The 20,451-nt window shown below is 42.1% G+C and overlaps 1 protein-coding gene across 2 annotated transcripts in view; it reads right to left on the bottom strand.

Annotated features, from left to right (window-relative positions):
• The window catches only part of sfxn5 (sideroflexin 5), a 91,401-nt gene that overhangs the window by 36,244 nt on the left and 34,706 nt on the right, over positions 1 to 20,451 (bottom strand). For both annotated transcript variants that reach the window (XM_031897791.1, NM_001004915.1), the window contains 5 exon segments: positions 16,322 to 16,378; positions 14,934 to 14,999; positions 7,412 to 7,502; positions 3,831 to 3,946; positions 2,750 to 2,835 (listed from right to left, as the gene is read on the bottom strand). In XM_031897791.1, the coding sequence (XP_031753651.1) occupies positions 2,750 to 2,835; positions 3,831 to 3,946; positions 7,412 to 7,502; positions 14,934 to 14,999; positions 16,322 to 16,378 (416 nt within the window).

The raw sequence follows: 20,451 nt of genomic DNA, 5'->3' as shown, positions 1-20,451 counted from the left end.
AACCAGTCTGAAGTGTGAACATAAATAAGTAACTCTAGATAAAGATAATTTACTGTGCCTATGGCAGGGTAGCCAGGTAAAGTTTGTTAAGGAGATTAACTCTAATAAAGTAAAGTATTACCAGTCAATATAGTGTAAAAAAGGTGAATTTCCTGAAACTAGTGATAATTGATAAAAAAAAATCAGTACAACAACTCTATATAAATACATCCCATGGTGGGTAACATAGAACAAAAATATATGAAAGCGTTAAAGGTGTACTGAACGGGAACAAACAAAGCATGACACATTATATTTAACGTTCATGCCCAACAGTAATCTTGTAACTAAGCGGAAAATCCACTGGACCTCATTTCTAAGCAATTTATCAAACACATTACCACCTTGTTTGCTTACACTTTCAATGCCCTGCGAGTGCCGAGTCCATTTTTGATCTGTGTTCTACATTTATTACTTGGCCCCCAGGCACAGGACTCCTACGGTGTGTGCACTCCTCCTATTATGTTATATATATAAAAAGAGGGAGGAAAAGAGTTCCGCACTCACTGGGACTTAGTATAAAAGAATAAAATGTATTATTGTAAAAAAATAACTTTTTTCCTCAACCCTGATATATCTTTTTCTTTTGTACTAAGTCACAGTGAGCACAGTACTCTTTCTCTATACATTTATTTTTTTTACCAGCAGCTGTCTAATTTTTGAAGGGTTGTGCTCCTGTCTCCTATATATATATATATATAAAAATATATTAAAAAAAATAAATATATATATATATATATATATATATATATATATACACACACACACAACTCAGGAGGTGCACACAAAACAATGTAGAAAACAAGGAAAAAAAAAAGTTCTGCACTCATGGGTCTTGAGTATATAAATCAAAAATATTTATTCAATCATCAATATAATTGAATAAATATTTTTTATTTATTTACTCAAGACCCACGAGTGCAGAACTTTTTTTTGTATATATATATATATATATATATATATATATATATATATATATATATATATATATTCCTCTGTAATAATAAAACAGTACCTTGTACTTGATCCCAACTAAGATATAATTACCCCTCATTGGGGCAGAACAGTCCTATTGGGTTTATTTAATGGTTAAATGATTCCCTTTTTTCTGTAATAATAAAACAGTACCTGTACTTGATCCCAACTAAGATATAAATAATCCTTATTGGGGCAGAACAGCCCTTTTGGGTTTATTTCATGTTTAAATGATTCCCTTTTCTCTGTAATAATAAAACAGTACCTGTACTTGATCCCAACTAAGATATAATTACCCCTCATTGGGGCAGAACAGCCCTATTGGGTTTATTTAATGGTTAAATTATTCCCTTTTCTCTGTAATGATAAAACAGTGCCTGTACTTGATCCCAACTAAGATATAATTACCCCTTATTGGGGGCAGAACAGCCCTATTGGGTTTATTTAATGGTTAAATGATTCCCTTTTCTCTGTAATAATAAAACAGTACCTGTACTTGATCCCAACTAAGATATAATTACCCCTTATTGGGGGCAGAACAGCCCTATTGGGTTTATTTAATGGTTAAATGATTCCCTTTTCTCTGTAATAATAAAACAGTACCTGTACTTGATCCCAACTAAGATATAATTACCCCTTATTGGGGCAGAACAGCCCTATTGGGTTTATTTAATGGTTAAATGATTCCCTTTTCTCTGTAATAATAAAACAGTACCTGTACTTGATCCCAACTAAGATATAATTACCCCTTATTGGGGGCAGAACAGCCCTATTGGGTTTATTTCATGTTTAAATGATTCCCTTTTCTCTGTAATAATAAAACAGTGCCTGTACTTGATCCCAACTAAGATATAATTACCACTTATTGGGGGCAGAACAATCCTATTTGGTTAATTTCATGGTTAAATGATTCCCTTTTCTCTGTAATTGATCCCAACTAAGATATAATTAATTCTTATTGCAGGCAAAACAATCCTACTGGGATAAATTAATGTTTAAACAATTTTTTAGTAGCCTTAAGGTATGGAAATCCAAATTACAGAAATAGCCTATATCCAGAAAACCCCAGGTCCTTATCATTCTGTTTAACAGGTTCAATATATAGATCCTTTGTGTGTTATAAAACATGCAGAAGGCATGCAGGATTAAGATCGCGATGGTGGTAGGGTTTTCCCTCCTTTAAAATTTCTCATGGCATTGTGGATCCTTATTGCCTATGAATAAGAACCAGAGGGCATGAAACGTGTAAGGCAGAGTACCATGGAGTCTGTTAGTATCTTTTAACATTATGATCTGAGTACATTTTTTGGTTTTATGATCAGTTTGGAGTTGCTGGATATTTTTCCTTTATGATTTTGATGTTGCCTCATGGTTCGAAGGGTTGTATCCTGCTTTCACTGGCCTGCTAATGGAGCCATATATACTCCCTGGCTAAAGACATTGTTGGGTTTATGTAGAAAAGGCACAAAGTTTGCCCAGGAGCAATAACCCATAGCAACCAATCAGCAGGTAAAATTTACTGGTCACCATCTCATTGGTTGCTATGCATTACTGCTCCCGGGAAACTTACTGCCTTTTATTACATATAGGGGTGTGTATGTTATGTAAATAAATGACTATACCTGAAAGAGATAGAGCTCCCATGTGGCTGATGTAAGGACAAGGTTGCTAATGTAGATGAGCAGATGATACAGATACAAATGGAGCATCATTTTGTTCAGAGAGTGAAACTTACTTTTCAAGTACAGACATAATGATGGGAGGTAGAACCAGTATCGGCATGGGCAGCACCACTCTAGTAAGAGCCGTTTCCAGCAGCGCCTGAAAGCAAGGGAACAATAAAAGAGTCAGACAGGCAGTTTTAGTCTAAGCGATTTATTTAGAATGCATGCTGCAGACTGCACTGACTTTGATGCAGGCATATGCACCTAAATTAAATGTCAATTAGGCAAACAGCATGTACATTTTATATGTGTCTGTTTAACCCTAATTTCATTGACCTCCCCTTTATCCTGGTGCAGTGTCAGTCCCTCTATATGCTGCCCGACACAGCCTATCATTAGGAGCCGATGTGCAACTCACATTAGAATAGGAGTTTGCCCTCTTACAGAGAGTGATCTGTGCAGGATAGCAATTAATATTCCGATGGAACCCGGGGGGAACGAGCGGGCCTTGCTAAGCGAGCAGAGAGAAGGAGTGTATAAAAAGCGAGAAGCATATGGCCACTTCTCTCAGATTTTAAGGCAGGTGTTTAAATAAAAATGGAAACAGCTGGAGGCTTCGCACCATAAATGTGTGTCTGCGGGGCTCTGCGTGTAGCGTGTTACTTGCACAAACAACATGGCAGTCAGATTTCTTTCATTCACGCAAGCACAATGTATTTGGTTTAGCAAAGCAGGGTGAGATGGGGGCAAGACAGATATAGGTTTATTTGACTGACAAGCCCCGTGTGGAGGTACTTCTGTAGGGGACTGGGACCAGACTCTGGAACATGGCTGCTGGTGCATTATTCTCAAATGCAATTTGCACAATGTGAGAAATAGATTCTCAGAGAAAGCAGTGACCCAAAATCCCCTATTCTGCACATGAAATGTAACAAGGAAAGAAAATTACTAAAAGAATATCACCTCACCCAGTAAGCAAAATGCATCTTTATCCTGCCCTCCCCAATGTCCTTACAAGTGGGAATGCCCAGTTCAGCAAACACACACCATGAATTTCTTAAATCAGGTCCCTTAAAGGACATTGGGAATGCAGTAAAGCTTCTAACTGGTTCCTTTCAGAGAAAGAAGTCCAGTCTAGGGAACTATACCCACATGTTTAGCAGCTATCCTCGAGGAGCCAACGATCTGCCCGCTGCTGTCCAGAACATCAATCCCATCCTCCAACTCGCCGTGTCTCATCAGGACCACGTTGCACACATTGGCACTGGCTAGAAAGGAAAACAAAGTTTAGACACCCCCATCTGCCAAATTATGTTATGGGACCAGATTTGTTCTACAATTCTACAGATCATTTATGACAAGGTGATTGGTTCTCCTGCCATAGAGGAAGAAAAATTCCCAGCATCCCTCTAGTCTCCGACCTGAATTCATTGTGAAGGGCTGTAGGTTGAATAATTAATAAATAAATGCAAACATAATTAACATAAACATGCAATGATATGGATTCAACGTTATTAGTGGGAATTAGTGTTGTTCCTCCACTTTATTGTAGGGTGGGTCTGTAAGCTACGGGCAGAAGGAGGTGGCTACCATTTGGGTAGGTGTACCTTGGGAAGTTCCTGATCCTTGTAGGCCATGTAGGGTTTTCTCTGCCAAAGTATGGATGTGACAGAGCACCATACATTCCCTTTAAATCACTTTAGGGTGGGCTGCTAAGCTGAGGTTGGATACCTCTAGAGAAGCAACGTTCAGGTAATGTCAACTATGTGTAAGTACTGTATATATCTGTGTATGTCACAAATATTATGTACTAACTACAGGAACAGCTGTTGGTGGTATGTTAGGTCTATATAGGTTTATTACCAATCATAATGTAGATTATCAATAATCTCTATTTGGTGCAGAATGACTTGATTAATCACATGACACAAAGAGGTGCAATAAGGCGCAATGATTCTACATATGATTGTGAAATGGGTACGAGAGGATGTGGCTACAGACTGATGGAATAACTGACGGGAGAAAGCTAAAGAACAGGGCTGTGAATCAGAATGGAGCAGTAAACCTGCAGCCAGCTGTCCTGAACTACAAGTTCCAGCATTCACTACAACCATCAGTACCCAATGGCAGGCTACACTGCTACTCGCTAAAAGGCAATCACTGAATAAAGGGGATAAAGCTTCCAAAACTAGAACCATAGGAGAAGCAGGAGAAGTGTCAGTTTCTGACCAGGGGCAGAACAACAGCTTATTAGCCCCCTAACTCAATTAACCAGTAAAACAGTGAGAGGAAAGCGTCTGAATGTGAAGTTTAGCATATGGTTAGGATGTAACTTAGACATCCCTCACCGGCCATGTACAAAGCCTGTGCAGATGGGAATTTCCCAGGTGGCCACTAATCTATTTCTTTATAACTGGCCTTCTTTAATAAATGCTGCTGTATTTGTGCCAAGAATGAAATGGACACTAATACATGTCAGGAACGAGAGTATGAGGGAACCCCAGGAATCCACCCCGGGGGAACAATCTGGGGCCCCTAAATGCTGGTATCTCGGACAGAAACCGAAGAGGAGCTGAAATCCTGTGCTCAGACATCAGAGAATGGAGAGAAGAATGAAACACACAGTAGATGGCAGTGGCTGACCATACGGAGGCTATGTTAGTGTCTGTGGGAAGCAGCCAAGCTCCTGCGGCACAATGGGGACATTATGGATAAAGACAAGTGCTGTGTGCGGAACGGCAAGTGTGACAGGACACTGACAGGGAAGGGGGCAACAGTTGTGGCTCTCTGGTCAGTGTGTAAACTCCCTGGACTCTCACTATACTAGTTATCTGCCTGTATGACACTGTGGTGTGATGGTGATGCCTATAAAAGTTGGTTATAAGCAGCACTCTATTTAGTTTAAAAAAAAACAACACTTTATTTTCAGGTCAAGGGCAAGAGCAACAGTAACGTTTTAAACCATATTTGGCTCTTTATCAAGCTTGATAAAGAGCCAAATATGACACAAAATGTTCCTGTGATTTTAAGGATTCGGATTAGATTCTGCTAGCAGCGTGGATTCCGCCGAATCCGAATCCTGCTGAAAAGGGCCGATTCCCAAACCAAATCCTGGATTCGGTGCATCCCTAGTATATAAAAAGAGCTGTATAAATACAAAACAACTACATATATAGAAACACATAGGTGGTTTGGCGTACATTGCACATTGTTTGTTGGTTCTGGTGGCAAACTGAATAAATATACAATTTCTGCAAGCTCCACCACCTTACCCAAAGGACTGGACAACCTGACCAAAGCAGCCATAACAATTCCAAATCTCATGTGTAATCCGGGCAGAAGGGCAAGTTACATGGGTGCTGGTTACATATTTATTAATTAGGCATGTAGGCCTGGTGATGATTCTGCTAACCCCAAGGGCTTTCTTATTAGAACTAATAATCTGTTTACCCCAGCCCCGGTGGAATTAAGGGCAAGCCTGTGCTTAATTGGAGGGGTTTAGGAAGTCAAATTGAGCAAAAGGGCAGGTTAGGGCACAAATAAAGCACTAATATAGGGAGACTGTTATGCCAATATGAGCTTCATTAGAGACTAGTGCTGGTAGACACAGAAACAAACATAACGACAGCAAAAAGCAAATATAAAGGCAGATTCTGATGGCTCTTACTTCCCTGAGACTTTTCTCACCTTCCCATATCATTTTAAAATAGGCCCTTATGCTCTATGGAGATCTATCAGAGAATAAAGTCCCACACAGTTTCTTAATTGGACCTCTAATATATTTAGGTCTTGGTGTAAACAATCCTAGGTTGGCCAGGTTAGCGATAGCTTTCATTGAAGGAAATATGTAACATATGTTCAGCTTGCTCATATATGTCCAGCCCTCATATCTGTGCCCCACGCTGGCTCTGTCATGTAACTAACTGCCAATTAGCAGTGATATCTGGGCCTCCCAGTTCAGTTACATCCCCCTAAATGCCCACCAGCTACAGCCCTACATAATTAGTGCAGCTATAACCACTGGAATATCATAGAGTGGGCGAGGACAGTGTGTGTGTGAATTAATCCATTCCTTGCACCCTTTGGCTTTATTAACAGATATTGGGGCCCATTTATAAAGTTTGCACGAGGCAGAAAGTCCCATAGTGAACATAATTGCCCTGTGTGTTTATATTTATAAAGCTGGACAAGATTGGCGAACTTAACGAGCAAACGTTTGTGATTGTTATTAAAACTGATTGTTTTTAAATAGCGAAAATTTATGCGCTGACTCTGCAGTTATGCTACAACTTTGGCGACAGATAAAATATCCACCAAACAGTTTTCACAAATTGCAAGTTTATATTTGCGAAATGGATGCTACATTCGCACACAATGACCATGGTCACGCAAACAGCCATTTCATTTGTGAGCCGTTTGTGAATATTTTCACACAATGCTTGTCTCAATACATACTTGATACATTTTTTCCTTTCTTTGGTGTTACTTTTCCTTCAAGTGGAAAATGTGCAAAACAAGCACAGGAGAATATATATGTGCTGCAAACAGTTTACTATTGAACCCCATTGTGTCCTGTTCCTCTAATTTCAGTGTCAGTTTAGGAGCAGAGGAATCTGTCCATGTACTCAGTAGCAGACAAACCAGCTAGAGAGATACCTGGAGTAATAGCAACCTGCCCATCCAAGCCAAGCTGTTCCCCATTGGTGCATTTGGGTCAGTGGGCAGAGCCTTACCTACAGCTGGGAATGGTACAAAGCGCTGGATCAGGAGACGGGTTGAAGGAGTAAACTTGTTAGCTCTCTGGACCAGAATATTAAGGCCTACCTTGAAATGAAAAAAGAAATAATATGTTATTGACATGATTCCGCCCATGATAGGGGCTAAATGCACTTCTCTTTATCCATTTAAAGGGGAACTCCAACAAAACACAACTTAAGCTGTTAAAAAGTAAACATAATTCCAAGAAAATTTGCAATATACATCCATTAAAAAATATGCAGCCTTTTCATGATTTTTAATGTAATAATATGGTTTGGAACAGTTCCCTAAGCCCCACCTCCTATTCACCTGTTGATCTGGCTGACTACTTTGTGACTCAAATAAAATGTAACTGTAGTCGCCTGTCCTCAGCCTGCTTTTAGCCTGCATCCTCCCAATCCCATAATTCCCTGCACATGTGATGTCAATAAGGTAAGGAACATCACAGTGCAATGCATTGTGGGTTATGTAGTTCCTGCATGCTGTCTGTAAGCTGTGGAAAAGTTACAATTGGTAATATCATTGTTTAGTCCCTCCTCCCCTGCCAGGATTTCAAATGATGCAGAAGAAGAACTGTTTTGCAGCTTAATTTCAGCATATATAAATGGTATTTATTCCTACTTTTTAAAGGAACAGATTACAGTAATAGGGATATTAGGGGTTTCTCTTTGACAAATCTTGGTTTAGAAGCCAGAGTTTCCCTTAAATGTTCACATTTAATTCTAATGGATCATTGTTTTTAGCCCAAATAGCTCCCTCCCCCAGGATTCAAGTACATTATTTCAAAAATATAAAGACTTGTGTATACGTCACTTGCTGCCTGTGTCTCAGGTTTACAGATAAGGAGCAGTTCATTATACCGGCAGGAAGAATCACAGTAAATACATTTTAGAAGGCAGGATAAAAGTGTAAAGTTAAATGGATACGGTCATGATTTTCATGGGGTACTTTTTATTTCTAAATTACACAGCAAATAATTACCAAATAGTTAAACTTTTATTCTTGAATCAACAAATGTATTTGTAGCTGTAATATTGGTGTGTAGGCGCCATCTCAGCGCATTGTGCCTGAGTCTGAGCTTTCAGCCAGCGCTACACATTAGAACTGCTTTCAGCTAACCTATTGTTTCTCCTACTCCCATGTAACTGGAGGAGTCCCAAGCCGGACTTGGATTTCTTACTATTGAGTGCTATTCTGATACCTACTGGGAGCTGCTACCTTGCTCTCTTCCCATTGTTCCGCTGATCGGCTGCTGGGAGGGGGGGGGGATATCACTCCAACTTGCAGCGCAGCAGTAAAGTGTGACTGAAGTTTATCAGAGCACAGGTCACATGGCTGTGGCACCCTGGGAAATGAAGAATATGGCTAGCCCCATGGGAAAAACAGATTACAATGCAGGATTCTGCTGGAGAAGCTCTATTAACTGATGGGTTTTGAAAAAAACATGTTTTCCCATGACAGTATTCCTTTAAATATTTCTTGTATTTTGCATTAAAGTGGCAGGGGAAAAGAGCAGGTTTAACGAGGCTTTAGAGAAATCTAGGCTGTGACTTGTGGCCAAGTGGGCACCAAGTGAGTTTAGCGGGCACAATGCACAGTCCCTATGTGTCCTACTTTCCAGGCCAAGCTAAAGATGTTTCCTGACAACACTAAGTAGCAGCGAGTCCTGAGGGCGGTGGGAGGCTCAAGGCATCTTGGCACAAAGTGATTATGGGCTGTAACACCAGCTTCACAAGCTGTCAAATGCAGCCACTCGACGCACCGCTCACAATTATCAGGGATAGGGAACCGGGATTAAAAACCCCACAGGGGCATCAACACTTGGAAGTCAGTGAAAAATAACCTGCGCCTATGTTGCTGGGGAAAGGATGTTATCAAATAAATAAATAGGGGCGCCTTGCTTTACATTACTTCAATCTTCCTGTGGATTCGAAAATATTCCTTTCCCTGACATTAACCATTTTTCTCCACAGTAGGTGCCCTTCTACCCATGGATGGGGCTCAGGAACAACTAGCCAGCCAGCCGCTTACAAACATTCTGCTCACCAACAATCATACAGAATCATGCAGTGATATCCTTATAATTTGTAGTAGGGGGTACGTTATCCCTTATACTACATGAGTGATACTCAGAGTTCCCTGTATAACTCAGCCTGCAGCCTTGTGCCTTTATATGGGCACAGAACCCCTCAGTGACTGCTAATATCCTTATCATTTACAGTAGGGGGTACATTACCCCTTATAATACATGAGTGATACTCAGAGTTCCCTGTATAACTCAGCCTGCAGCCTTGTGCCTTTATATGGGCACAGAACCCCTCAGTGACTGCTAATATCCTTATCATTTACAGTAGGGGGTACATTATCCCTTATAATACATGAGTGATACTCAGAGTTCCCTGTATAACTCAGCCTGCAGCCTTGTGCCTTTATATGGGCACAGAACCCCTCAGTGACTGCTAATATCCTTATCATTTACAGTAGGGGGTACATTATCCCTTATAATACATGAGTGATACTCAGAGTTCCCTGTATAACTCAGCCTTGTGTATATGGTCACAGAATCCCTCAGAACTCCCCCTTTTAATATACTTGAATGAATGCTAATCTTTGGCAAAGTAAACACCATAATTATTTCTATACAGTATTAACTACTTATTATGAGCCCCAACAAAAAGCCCTTTCAGTGAGGACGACTGGACATTCCCTGCAAAGTGCTGCACAATATGCCTGAATGGCATGAATAAAACACAATAAATAAAGAATAATATGCTAGCTAGAGGTACTTCTAATAAGACCTGCTCGGAGTGGCAGAGCACAAGGTATCCTGAGGTACCAGACAATAGAATGGTTAAGGGTTGAGCAGGATCCTTTAAATCCAAGTGTTATGTCTTTGTTGCTGGCGGGGAAGGTACTGGTTCCCCACCCAAGGCACTTTGTGCTCTGTACGGTGCTAGTCAGGCCAAAGAGCTCATTAACTGATCTCGCCTGTCAATTAGCTGTAAATTCCCTCCCAGTGAGAGCCTATTAGGAGCAGATGACCTGAAAACAAGTGCTATCACCCCCAATGGTCTGAGCCGAGCTCCTATTAATTAAAGAGAGCCCCTCTGTAGGGTGTCAGGCCTCTGAGCTGTGGGGTGGGGGGAGGAAGAGGGTCAGGATCAATGTGCCTTCCAGGTCAGCTTCCCCCGGAATCCAGCCTTGTCTTCATAAAGAGATAATATTTGTAGTGATTAAGTACAAATCTAGTTAACCTCTTGCCTCTCATTTGTGCGTTCCCACGGATTGCGTGTCCCGCCACCCTGACCCCAGCCAGCCAGAGGATGCCTTCCATTGTGTACCCACGTTATGTGCCTGCTTCTCATAGGGGGTTGTCATGGCACAGATGCACACCGTGGGGGGGTAACCAAACATGAAACGGCCTATTGACTCAATGTTCTATAAGCCGTCACCAGGTTAAAGGCCAAGCAAACCTGTTTGATGAGAACCCAATGGCATGAACCTCTGTGCCAATCCTAAAGTGATGCCATATATTGGGCATAGAATGCAAACTGTTTAAGACATGCCCATACCACCATTTTATACCAGACGCATATAAATTCCACGCGCCAAATGGTTAACTTGCAGCATATTTAGATGCAGGTTACATGGCTGCACAGAAACCAGTACATTCTGCAGCAGGCATCAAATGCGAATTAGCTGTTCCCCATGTGAATTTGATACAGGTCTGAATTAAGGGGGTAAATCTAGAAGAATTTTGAAGGATTGGGAGCAATGTGTATATTTGATGTATATACCCTTCTATTGTACTGTGCTACTTAATAGGGAGGCACCCCATGTCCCAATATATACTCCTTACTACTGTAGTGCAGACAAGTCCTACTACCAGTCCTTGTTGCACCGCATCTTCCATATCCCTCACCTGCTGCCCTTATACACAGGGTTGCCACTGGCCAGTAATTTACCAGCCAGGCCAGGAAAAATGATTATTAATGTTCATGTTTATTAATAGGGTAAAATGATAAAAATATAGGAAGGCCGGTATTTTTTTCCAGAAAAGGTGGAAACCCTACTTATACTGTACATAGTGTGTACTTGCTGTTCCCCTGTATGTTCTACACATTATGTTCTAGTATTCTAGCACATGGGTGTGTTTATAATAAGGCACCCTGTGCCGAGGGCGGCATATTTTAGGGGTGGTCCTCGGGTGGGCAGTGTTGGACTGGCCCACAGGGATACCAGGAAATTTTCCTGTGGGCCCTGGTGTCAGTGGGCCCTCCTGCTTCTAGCCATTTGGCCTAATTCATGGTCATTTTTTTCTATGGGAACAAAAGCAAGTTAATATATAGAAAAGATTATAGTCTGTAAAGATAAAAAAAAACTAGGAAACTATAGAGACAAAGTAAGAAGTGAATGAAAAATAGTTTGGAGAGTGGGCCTATAGTCTAAGGTTTTCTGGTGGGCCCCTGGCATCCCAGTCCGACACTGGAGGTGGGGAGGTGGTTGGGGGCTTTGCAGAAGTGATATCACACATACGACGTAGGGGTGTATTTAGGTTCAGTGCCTAGGGCAGCAATGGACCTAAATACACCCCTGAGAACACACGTGTCACCCACTGCTACACGCTCCTGACATGCTAATATACATTTCCAGAGATTTCTGCCCATTTCTCATGCACAGGAAGCTACAAACCAGTCATCTGTCACTGACACTTGTGCCTGTTTGTAGATTTCCTGGCAATGAGAAATTCTGTGTATCCGGGAATCAGTTAATGTTGTTGCACTGAAGAGGAAGAGAATTACTTGTGGCCTAATAACAGACTGTCTGTGTCGCCCCCCCCCCCCCCCATGTGCGTGACTTGTATTTACATGATATTTTGCAGCAGGGGGGCTAGCAAATCTCTGTGTCGGCATGCATAAGCTCGACTGGCCTAAGGTTAAGCCCGTATGAGTCAATATAATAGTGATCATATCTCCTGCCTCTAAGCCCCTCGTTTACACTGGATATAAAAAGTCTATTCAGCCCCAAAATGGCAGGTTTTTGTATAATGAAAAAAAAGACATTGAGATAAATACTGCCAGAACTTATTCTACCTTTACTGCAAAACTGCAAGTCAAAAACAAGTCAGAAAAATTTAAGGAAATAAGGAAAAGCAAAAATCATACAAAAGCTTGGTTGCCTTAATGTGTACACACTTTAATAATGTATTTAGAATCAACCAATCACATTCAGTCTCATCTCAAATAGTAGTTAGTATAAGAGTGAAGACACACAGAGCTACTAGTAGCAGCTACTTGTAAAGGCAGTGGCACAAGGGGAGATTAGTTGCCCGCAATAATTCCCCCCGCCCACGGGTGACTAATCTCTCTGAAATTCCATCCCACTGGCAAGATCAGGACCAGGTCCCTCCAAGACTGATGAGAAGGCAAGCGAAAAACTGGTCAGGGAGGCCACCAAGAGGCCTACAGCAACACTAAAGGGGTACTTCACCTTTAAATTAACTTTTAATATGATGTAGACATTGACATTCTGAGACTGTTTGCAACTGGTCTTCATTTTTTATGGTTTTTGAGTTATTTAGCTTTTTGTTCAGCATTTGGTATTTTAGCAGCTATCTGGTTGCTAGGGTCTTACTTACCCTAGCAATCAGTCCGTGGTGTAAACCAGAGGTGGGAATATGAATAGTAGAGGGCCCGCATAGAAAGATAAGTAACAATAATAATAACATTGTAGCCTTGCAGAGGAATAGTTTTTGGCTGCTGGGGTCAGTGACTCCCATTTGAAAGCTGGAAAGAGGCAGATAATCATTTAAAAACTATAAAAAAATAAATGGTAAAAAACAATTGCAAAGTTGCTATGAATAGTACATTCTTTAACATACTAAAAGTCAACTTTAAGGTGACACGTGACAACAATCAGTTTTATTCTTCAAACGTCTTGGTTGTGGGGTAGGGTAGCAAGATGAAAGCATACAAGCCCATCGGCTAAAGGTACACCCAAGTCTTCCAAGTCTGGAAAATGTATTATGGCCTGATGAGACCAAGGGTGACCTATTTGGCCATAATTCAAAAAGGTATGAAGGCTGAAGATGAAGAAAAACTTCACCTTTCAGCATGACGACAAGCCAAAGCATACATCTAAATCAACAAAGCAATGGCTTCACCAAGGGAGAATCCATGTTCTGAAATGGGCCAGCCAGATCCCAGAGCTTAGTCTGACTGAATATCTATGGGCTGACCTGAAGAGAGCTGTGCACACAGGGTCAGACTGGGGGGTGCAGGGCCCGCAGGGGCCCCCACCCGACATCCTCCCCTGAGCGCACGTAAGTGCAGGGGGAGCGCCAGCAAGGGTCAGGTCGGGTTTGGGCCGCTGGTTCCCACCAGGATTTTTCCCGGTGCTCCAGTGGCCCAGTCCAACCTTATGTGCACAGGAGAGGCCATTGCAATTTGACTGATCTGCAAAATTTTTGCAAGAAGGAATGGGCAAAATTTGCCAAGTCCAGATGTGTCAAATTGACAGATTGTAACCTAAAAAGACTGAGTTCTGTAATAAAATCAAAAGGTGCTTCAGCCAAGTATTAATTTAGGGGGTGGGCACACTAATGCAACCAGTTTTTTGCATGATTTTTGCTTTTCCTTCTTTCACTAAAATATTTCTGATTTGTTTACAACTTTTTGTATAGATGGAAATAAAGGTGGAAAAAGTTCTGACAGTATTTATCTTAGTTTCTTTTTTCTAATTAAACACAAACCTGCCATTTTGCAGGGGTGTGTAGACTTTTTTTTTTATATCCACTGTACCCCTGTGGCCACAAGTTATTGTTATGGAAATTAGTGATCTGCAGAGAACACTGCAAAATATGACTCAGAGCCTGGTCCAATTAGCCGGCAAGAACATTCCAATTAGTAATAATTATTTTCCTAATTTTCTCACATACTGGAGAGTGGCCAAAGACCATATTGATTCCCTCTCTAATTAGCCAATGTTTGTGTTAATTTCTCCAGTATATTCTGACATGCATGTATTTATTTCTGTATAGCCAGCTTTATGTTACATCTATTTCATGCTCTCTCTAACCCCTTCCTAAGGAACCATTTCCCAGTTCTGGTCCATGGATAGAAATCTATTTACAGATATCAGTGCAGGGGCTGGGTGGATAATATGTAGGTTAATGCTCTTAGCCCAGTTTTACGCTTTGTATATAGGGTGAAAAGCCAGTAACCGTTAGCAACCAAAGGTGGCATTTACGTGTCACCTGTTTAAAAGCAAGCATCTGATTGGTTGCGATGGTATCAGAATGCTGAGGCTCCTAAATTTTCTTTCTCTGTGGGTGCTAATACCCCTGTGGGATACCAGGCTCCCTCTTAAAAGCCACAAGCACAAAGGCAGTATGTGTATATATCTAGGGCATACTCCTAGATATATACATATACACAGATACACACTATAGAACAAGAGCTGGTAACCAAAACACAGAAAAAATGCTGTTCTACTCACTGCAATGGAGACCGCACTGATCACTGCCCCTGTGTATCCCAGAATGAACTTGGACGTTGGAGAAGGCTGAAATTGAAACAGGGAGAGACAAGCATTAGCTGGACTGAGAGCCAATAGTCTGGCCTCAGCTAATCTTATACAGTTTGTTAACATTGCCCTAAAAATGGAAACAGGTACAGTCTTTATCATTATCTTATGGAAATACACTGCGCAGTCATCTCTTCTACTAGTATATATGCAAGCAGGGCAGTGCACTAGCGAGGATGGGACCCAGCAGGCTGGCAGAAACCTAAGGGTGAAGACACACAGAGCTACTAGTAGCAGCTACTTTTTTTACGGCTACTAAACACCAGAAAATACCCTTCCATAGACAATACTGATAATTGCCTCTGCTAAAACACACACAGAGACAATTATCAGTAAATGATCAGCATTGTCTATTTTAGTAGCCATGACAAGTAGCTGCTACTAGTAGCTCAGTGTGTCTTCACCCTAAATGGTACTTACCTGTCTGCTAAAAACCTTACAGTACTAACTTTACTCCAATTCTCATTGGATGCTCAATGTGAGCTCACATCCTGTGTCCATGACAGGAAGCAGACCCTACCACTGCTGGGAGCTCAGAAGTGATGAGGACCAGTGCAGCATTGACTGATAAGCAGTTTTAGTATATGTCTGAGAACAGTGTTTTTTTCCCCAAGGTTTAGGAGTCCATAAAGTGATTTTTATTGTGTATATTTTCTTGCTTCCTGTGCCAGGCTTGCAATAAATGCCCACTTCCTGAGCCAAGCTTGTGCTGATAATTAGGGATAAGACATTGCTCCTTTAGGGTGAAGACACACAGAGCTAATAGTAACAGCTACTTTTTCACTGCTACTAAATGCCAAAAAATCCCCTGCCATAGACAATACTTAGAATTGCCTCTGCTAAAACACATGTTGAGACTGTTATCAGTAAATGATCAGCACTTTCTATTTTAGTAGCCACTACAAGTAGCTGCTACTAGTAGCTCCATGTGTCTTCACCCTTAGGCCCACAGAAGCCTTGCAGTGTTGTGGGCCTAGAATAAAAAGCAGTGGCTGATAGTCTAAGGTGGTGCATGTACCCAGGGAGGGAGTGGGCCCAAGCCAAGCCAATAACATGTACAGTCAGTCCTGTCAAGTCCAATTTGTAGGACAGTTGATAGAGGGGTGTGAATCATTTGGGAGTCGAGGCACAAGGATGCTCAGGAAATAGATTTAGCTGAAAGGGAATAAAGAGTGCAGAGGAGCCCCCCAGGGAAGGCGTATGGCTGCTGGAGCAAACAGACACAGTGCAATTAAGCCGAGCAACATGGGGCCATGTAGTGGCCGCTCTGACAATACGAGGTCCCGCGTGAGCCTTCTCACCTTGGTAGCATTGCGGTTTGCATAGTTGACACCTGCATTGTGACTCTGATTCAGCCACTAAATAACAAAGACAAGAGAATGGTGTTAATAGGAGAGAGCCAGGCAAACAATAGGCACTAATGATCCTTCCCCATAACTACACTCCATACAGTACGTGCCCACAGATTACACACAGCAGGTCTCTAGTGCCATATAATACATAAATACTTAACTGGATCATAGGCACATATATAGGTATATACGCTATCTTTATGTCAAAAGTTTTTCTATAAAGGCACATTATAATGATCAAACATGCTGTGTATATATTTCCCCCTGTATAAAACAGAAGCACCCACATATCTCTCTGTAGCCAGTCTGCATTCTGCCATTCTCCATGCCAGCTTGCCCACTGAAAGTATTTAAATGCCACTAGAAAGCCACTACAAGGCTTGGCAGGGCAAGTCTCACCAGTAACCCCATAGCAACTAATCAGAGATGTACTTTCAGAATTATACCTGTAGAAGATGAAGCTAAGCCAGTGTGGTAACTTTTAGGTAATTAGCACTGCAGACAAATAGAAAGCCAGTTTATGTTATTCCAGTGGCTTTCAGATGTTTTAAATTAAAAGACCTGTCACCCTAAGAAATAATTCCAAATTCTTTTCTATTGTGTTTGTCAAACAAAATAGAATTCACTTACACTATATAAATAATATAAATCTTGTTTAGTTTTGGAATTACCACGAACGTGCGTGCTGAACAGAAACTGAAGGTAATTGTTTGCTCCTCCTCTATAGGGGCGGGGCAGGCAATATATGAGTGACAGCTGGGATTTCTAAATGCATTTATAATGGGTATGGATGTGTTAATGAAAAAAGGAATTTGGGATTCATGTTTAATTTGAAAAGGACTTTTATTATACAATTTGTTATGTCTGGGTGACAGGTCCCCTTTAAGACACAGGGTCCCAGTTAGCTCACAAAGAGATATATCAAAATATTTCCTAGTTATTTGTCTAGCTATATTTTCAAGGATATTTATTAAATCAAGTAAAATTCTCCTTTACTTTCTGGCTCTAGCATCATGCTAGGTTACTTTTTCCTCAGTCTCACTCACCAACCCCCCCAGGAGAAAATGAAAGGAACCAAGGTAAGGGGGGGGAGGCAAGTGAGATGAAGAATCAAAAGTGTTTCCGGGTCTTTGCTAAAGCAATTACCATGCTGTCAGGCGAGGATTTGGTACATTGTGCGATTATTTCTCCTCCCAGCGTGAGACCAGAAAGCAAGGTCAAACCGTGTGACTGTCACACTAAATGCATGATATACAGGAGTGTCCTAATTGGCCTTCAGCCCCCCTCATAGCAAAGCCACAGATACACAGCCCCCTGTAGGCTGCCATTCCACATTGGGCTACCAATAACCAACCAAAGCCCTTATTGGTCACCCCCTAAGAACTTTATTTATGCTTGCACCGCAACTGTTATTCATATTTAAATGTTGCTCATGGGTAAAAAAAAGGTTGGAGACTCCTTAGATTAGCTCATAGCAAGGATATTATTGAAGCACTGGGGGTAGCACTCACCCTGCTACAGTTCCAGGGGTACCCAGGGCACAAATAAGCACTCACCCCAAATCCCCCCCTAACTGGCCTTCAGGCTGGGCCCCCTTAGCCCATAACAAGGTTACAGATATATAGAAACATTGGGGTAACAGTCACCCTGCTATAGTTCCAGGGGTACCCAGGGCACAAATAAGCACTCACCCCAAATCCCCCCCTAACTGGCCTTCAGGCTGGGCCCCCTTAGCCCATAACAAGGTTACAGATATATAGAAACATTGGGGTAACAGTCACCCTGCTATAGTTCCAGGGGTACCCGGGGCACAAATAAGCACTCACCCCAAATCCCCCCTAACTGGCCTTCAGGCTGGGCCCCCTTAGCCCATAACAAGGTTACAGATATATAGAAACATTGGGGTAACAGTCACCCTGCTATAGTTCCAGGGGTACCCAGGGCACAAATAAGCACTCACCCCAAATCCCCCCTAACTGGCCTTCAGGCTGGGCCCCCTTAGCTCATAACAAGGTTACAGATATATAGAAACATTGGGGTAACAGTCACCCTGCTATAGTTCCGGGGTACAAAGGGCACAAATAAGCACTTACCCCAAATCCCCCTCCTAACTGGCCTTCAGGCTGGGCCCCCTTAGCCCATAACAAGGTTACAGATATATAGAAACATTGGGGTAACAGTCACCCTGCTATAGTTCCAGGGGTACCCAGGGCACAAATAAGCACTCACCCCAAATCCCCCCTAACTGGCCTTCAGGCTGGGCCCCCTTAGCTCATAACAAGGTTACAGATATATAGAAACATTGGGGTAACAGTCACCCTGCTATAGTTCCGGGGTACAAAGGGCACAAATAAGCACTTACCCCAAATCCCCCTCCTAACTGGCCTTCAGGCTGGGCCCCCTTAGCCCATAACAAGGTTACAGATATATAGAAACATTGGGGTAACAGTCACCCTGCTATAGTTCCAGGGGTACCCAGGGCACAAATAAGCACTCTTCAGGGTGGGCACCACATTGGGTAGGGCTACACTAGCCATAACCCTAGCAGTGACATTCAGTTTTCTTGGGCAGAACATGTAGCAGTGAATGTTAGTTTACACTAATTGTGACTGTGAGAGTCATTCCTATTTGACACTAGCTGGGATGTTCAATTTACACTCGCAGTGGCTGCAGAAGTGGTTTTTGGGTTGCACAGACTGCAGTTGTGGTTATACTAGTAGCGACGCAGCAGTTACTTTCCAATTTAAATGAGTTCAGGAAGGAGAAAATAATGATTAGTGTCAACAATAATATAATTAAGGGTTAAGGAGCCATTGGTTAAACGATCTGATACACTGATATAGGTAAGTATTTGGAAAGGCCTGAGGTTTGGGTGCTGTGGCAGGACGGTGAATGTACCAAGTGTAAATTGCTTTGTGCCATTTCTACAGGGATGAACAGGAGCTGCAAATCACATGCAAAGTTCCAACACAGCTCCCGGGATAACGGCTCGATATACTCGCTAGAGTGAATCCAGATTAAAGCAAGTCAGCGTGTAATAGGTTAAATCACTGCAGAAATATTTACCAACAGAATGATGATATATTCCTCCTACAGCAAATGGGAATTAAAAGGAGAGATTTGGGGGAGGGAGAGCCCACACAGCGTGGCAGAACCAGTATTGGTATACATTATACATACTGTAAATAATCTCTAGAGCCCGTGCCGGGGGGGGGGGGGGTGAACATAGGGCTAAAGTAAAATAGTACCCGTCTGTGCCCTGTGGGCACTATGGTATACTTACTATAGAGTCCCTGAGTTTGGCTGGAACACATAGAGCCAAGTGATATCTTCCTGCAGATTTACACGAGAAACCTCTACCACTGGCAGAGCCTTCTCAGGGCCATCTTTTCCCCTTGTACATTCACACTCTCTGCATTTTATGGCACTATAGGCACAGATATAACAGTCCCCCTTCTGCCCCATTGTAAAGAATCCGAGGCAGCATGGTACATTTCTGTGCCCAGTTTCTTGCTGCCCTACAACTGCCAATGGCACTGCATTTCCATTATCCCTTTGCCTATCCACGATCACAGGCAAATAAACATAATGGGTAAGCGTTCTGTAAGGTTAGAAGTAATATCAGTGTCACCGAGTTTTGGGAAAACGGTCTGCGGGGACTGAGAGGGAAGAATGAGCACTGCCATAAGCAAATGAGAGACGGAAATTATTGTCATCGGGAGGGTGTTTATTCCAGGGAACAGACGGCCTTCTGATCCACACGGGAGAGATCCAAGCCCACGGCAGCTTTCTAAATGTCATCTCAGTGACAGTGACAAACACATGTCAGCGACTGTGAGTGGGATCATTCATCTTATGCTTAACCTCTCGTGTACCAGAGTCACCCATCTGAGCAGTGTCTTCTTACAATAACCAGTCTGCTCTGTGTGTGTGTTTGCATTACTAGCTGTGTGTACTTACTCATTAGTTATCAGGGACCCAAAAAAATCGCGTGCAAGGGTTGAGCGTGTAAGGCAGTGATCCCCAACCAGTGGCTCAGGACAACATGTTGCTCCCCAACCCCTTGGATGTTGCTCTCG

This window comes from Xenopus tropicalis, chromosome 1, assembly GCF_000004195.4.
Source record: "Xenopus tropicalis strain Nigerian chromosome 1, UCB_Xtro_10.0, whole genome shotgun sequence".
Lineage (NCBI taxonomy): Eukaryota > Metazoa > Chordata > Amphibia > Anura > Pipidae > Xenopus > Xenopus tropicalis.
This window is presented reverse-complemented; position numbering and strand designations above follow the sequence as displayed.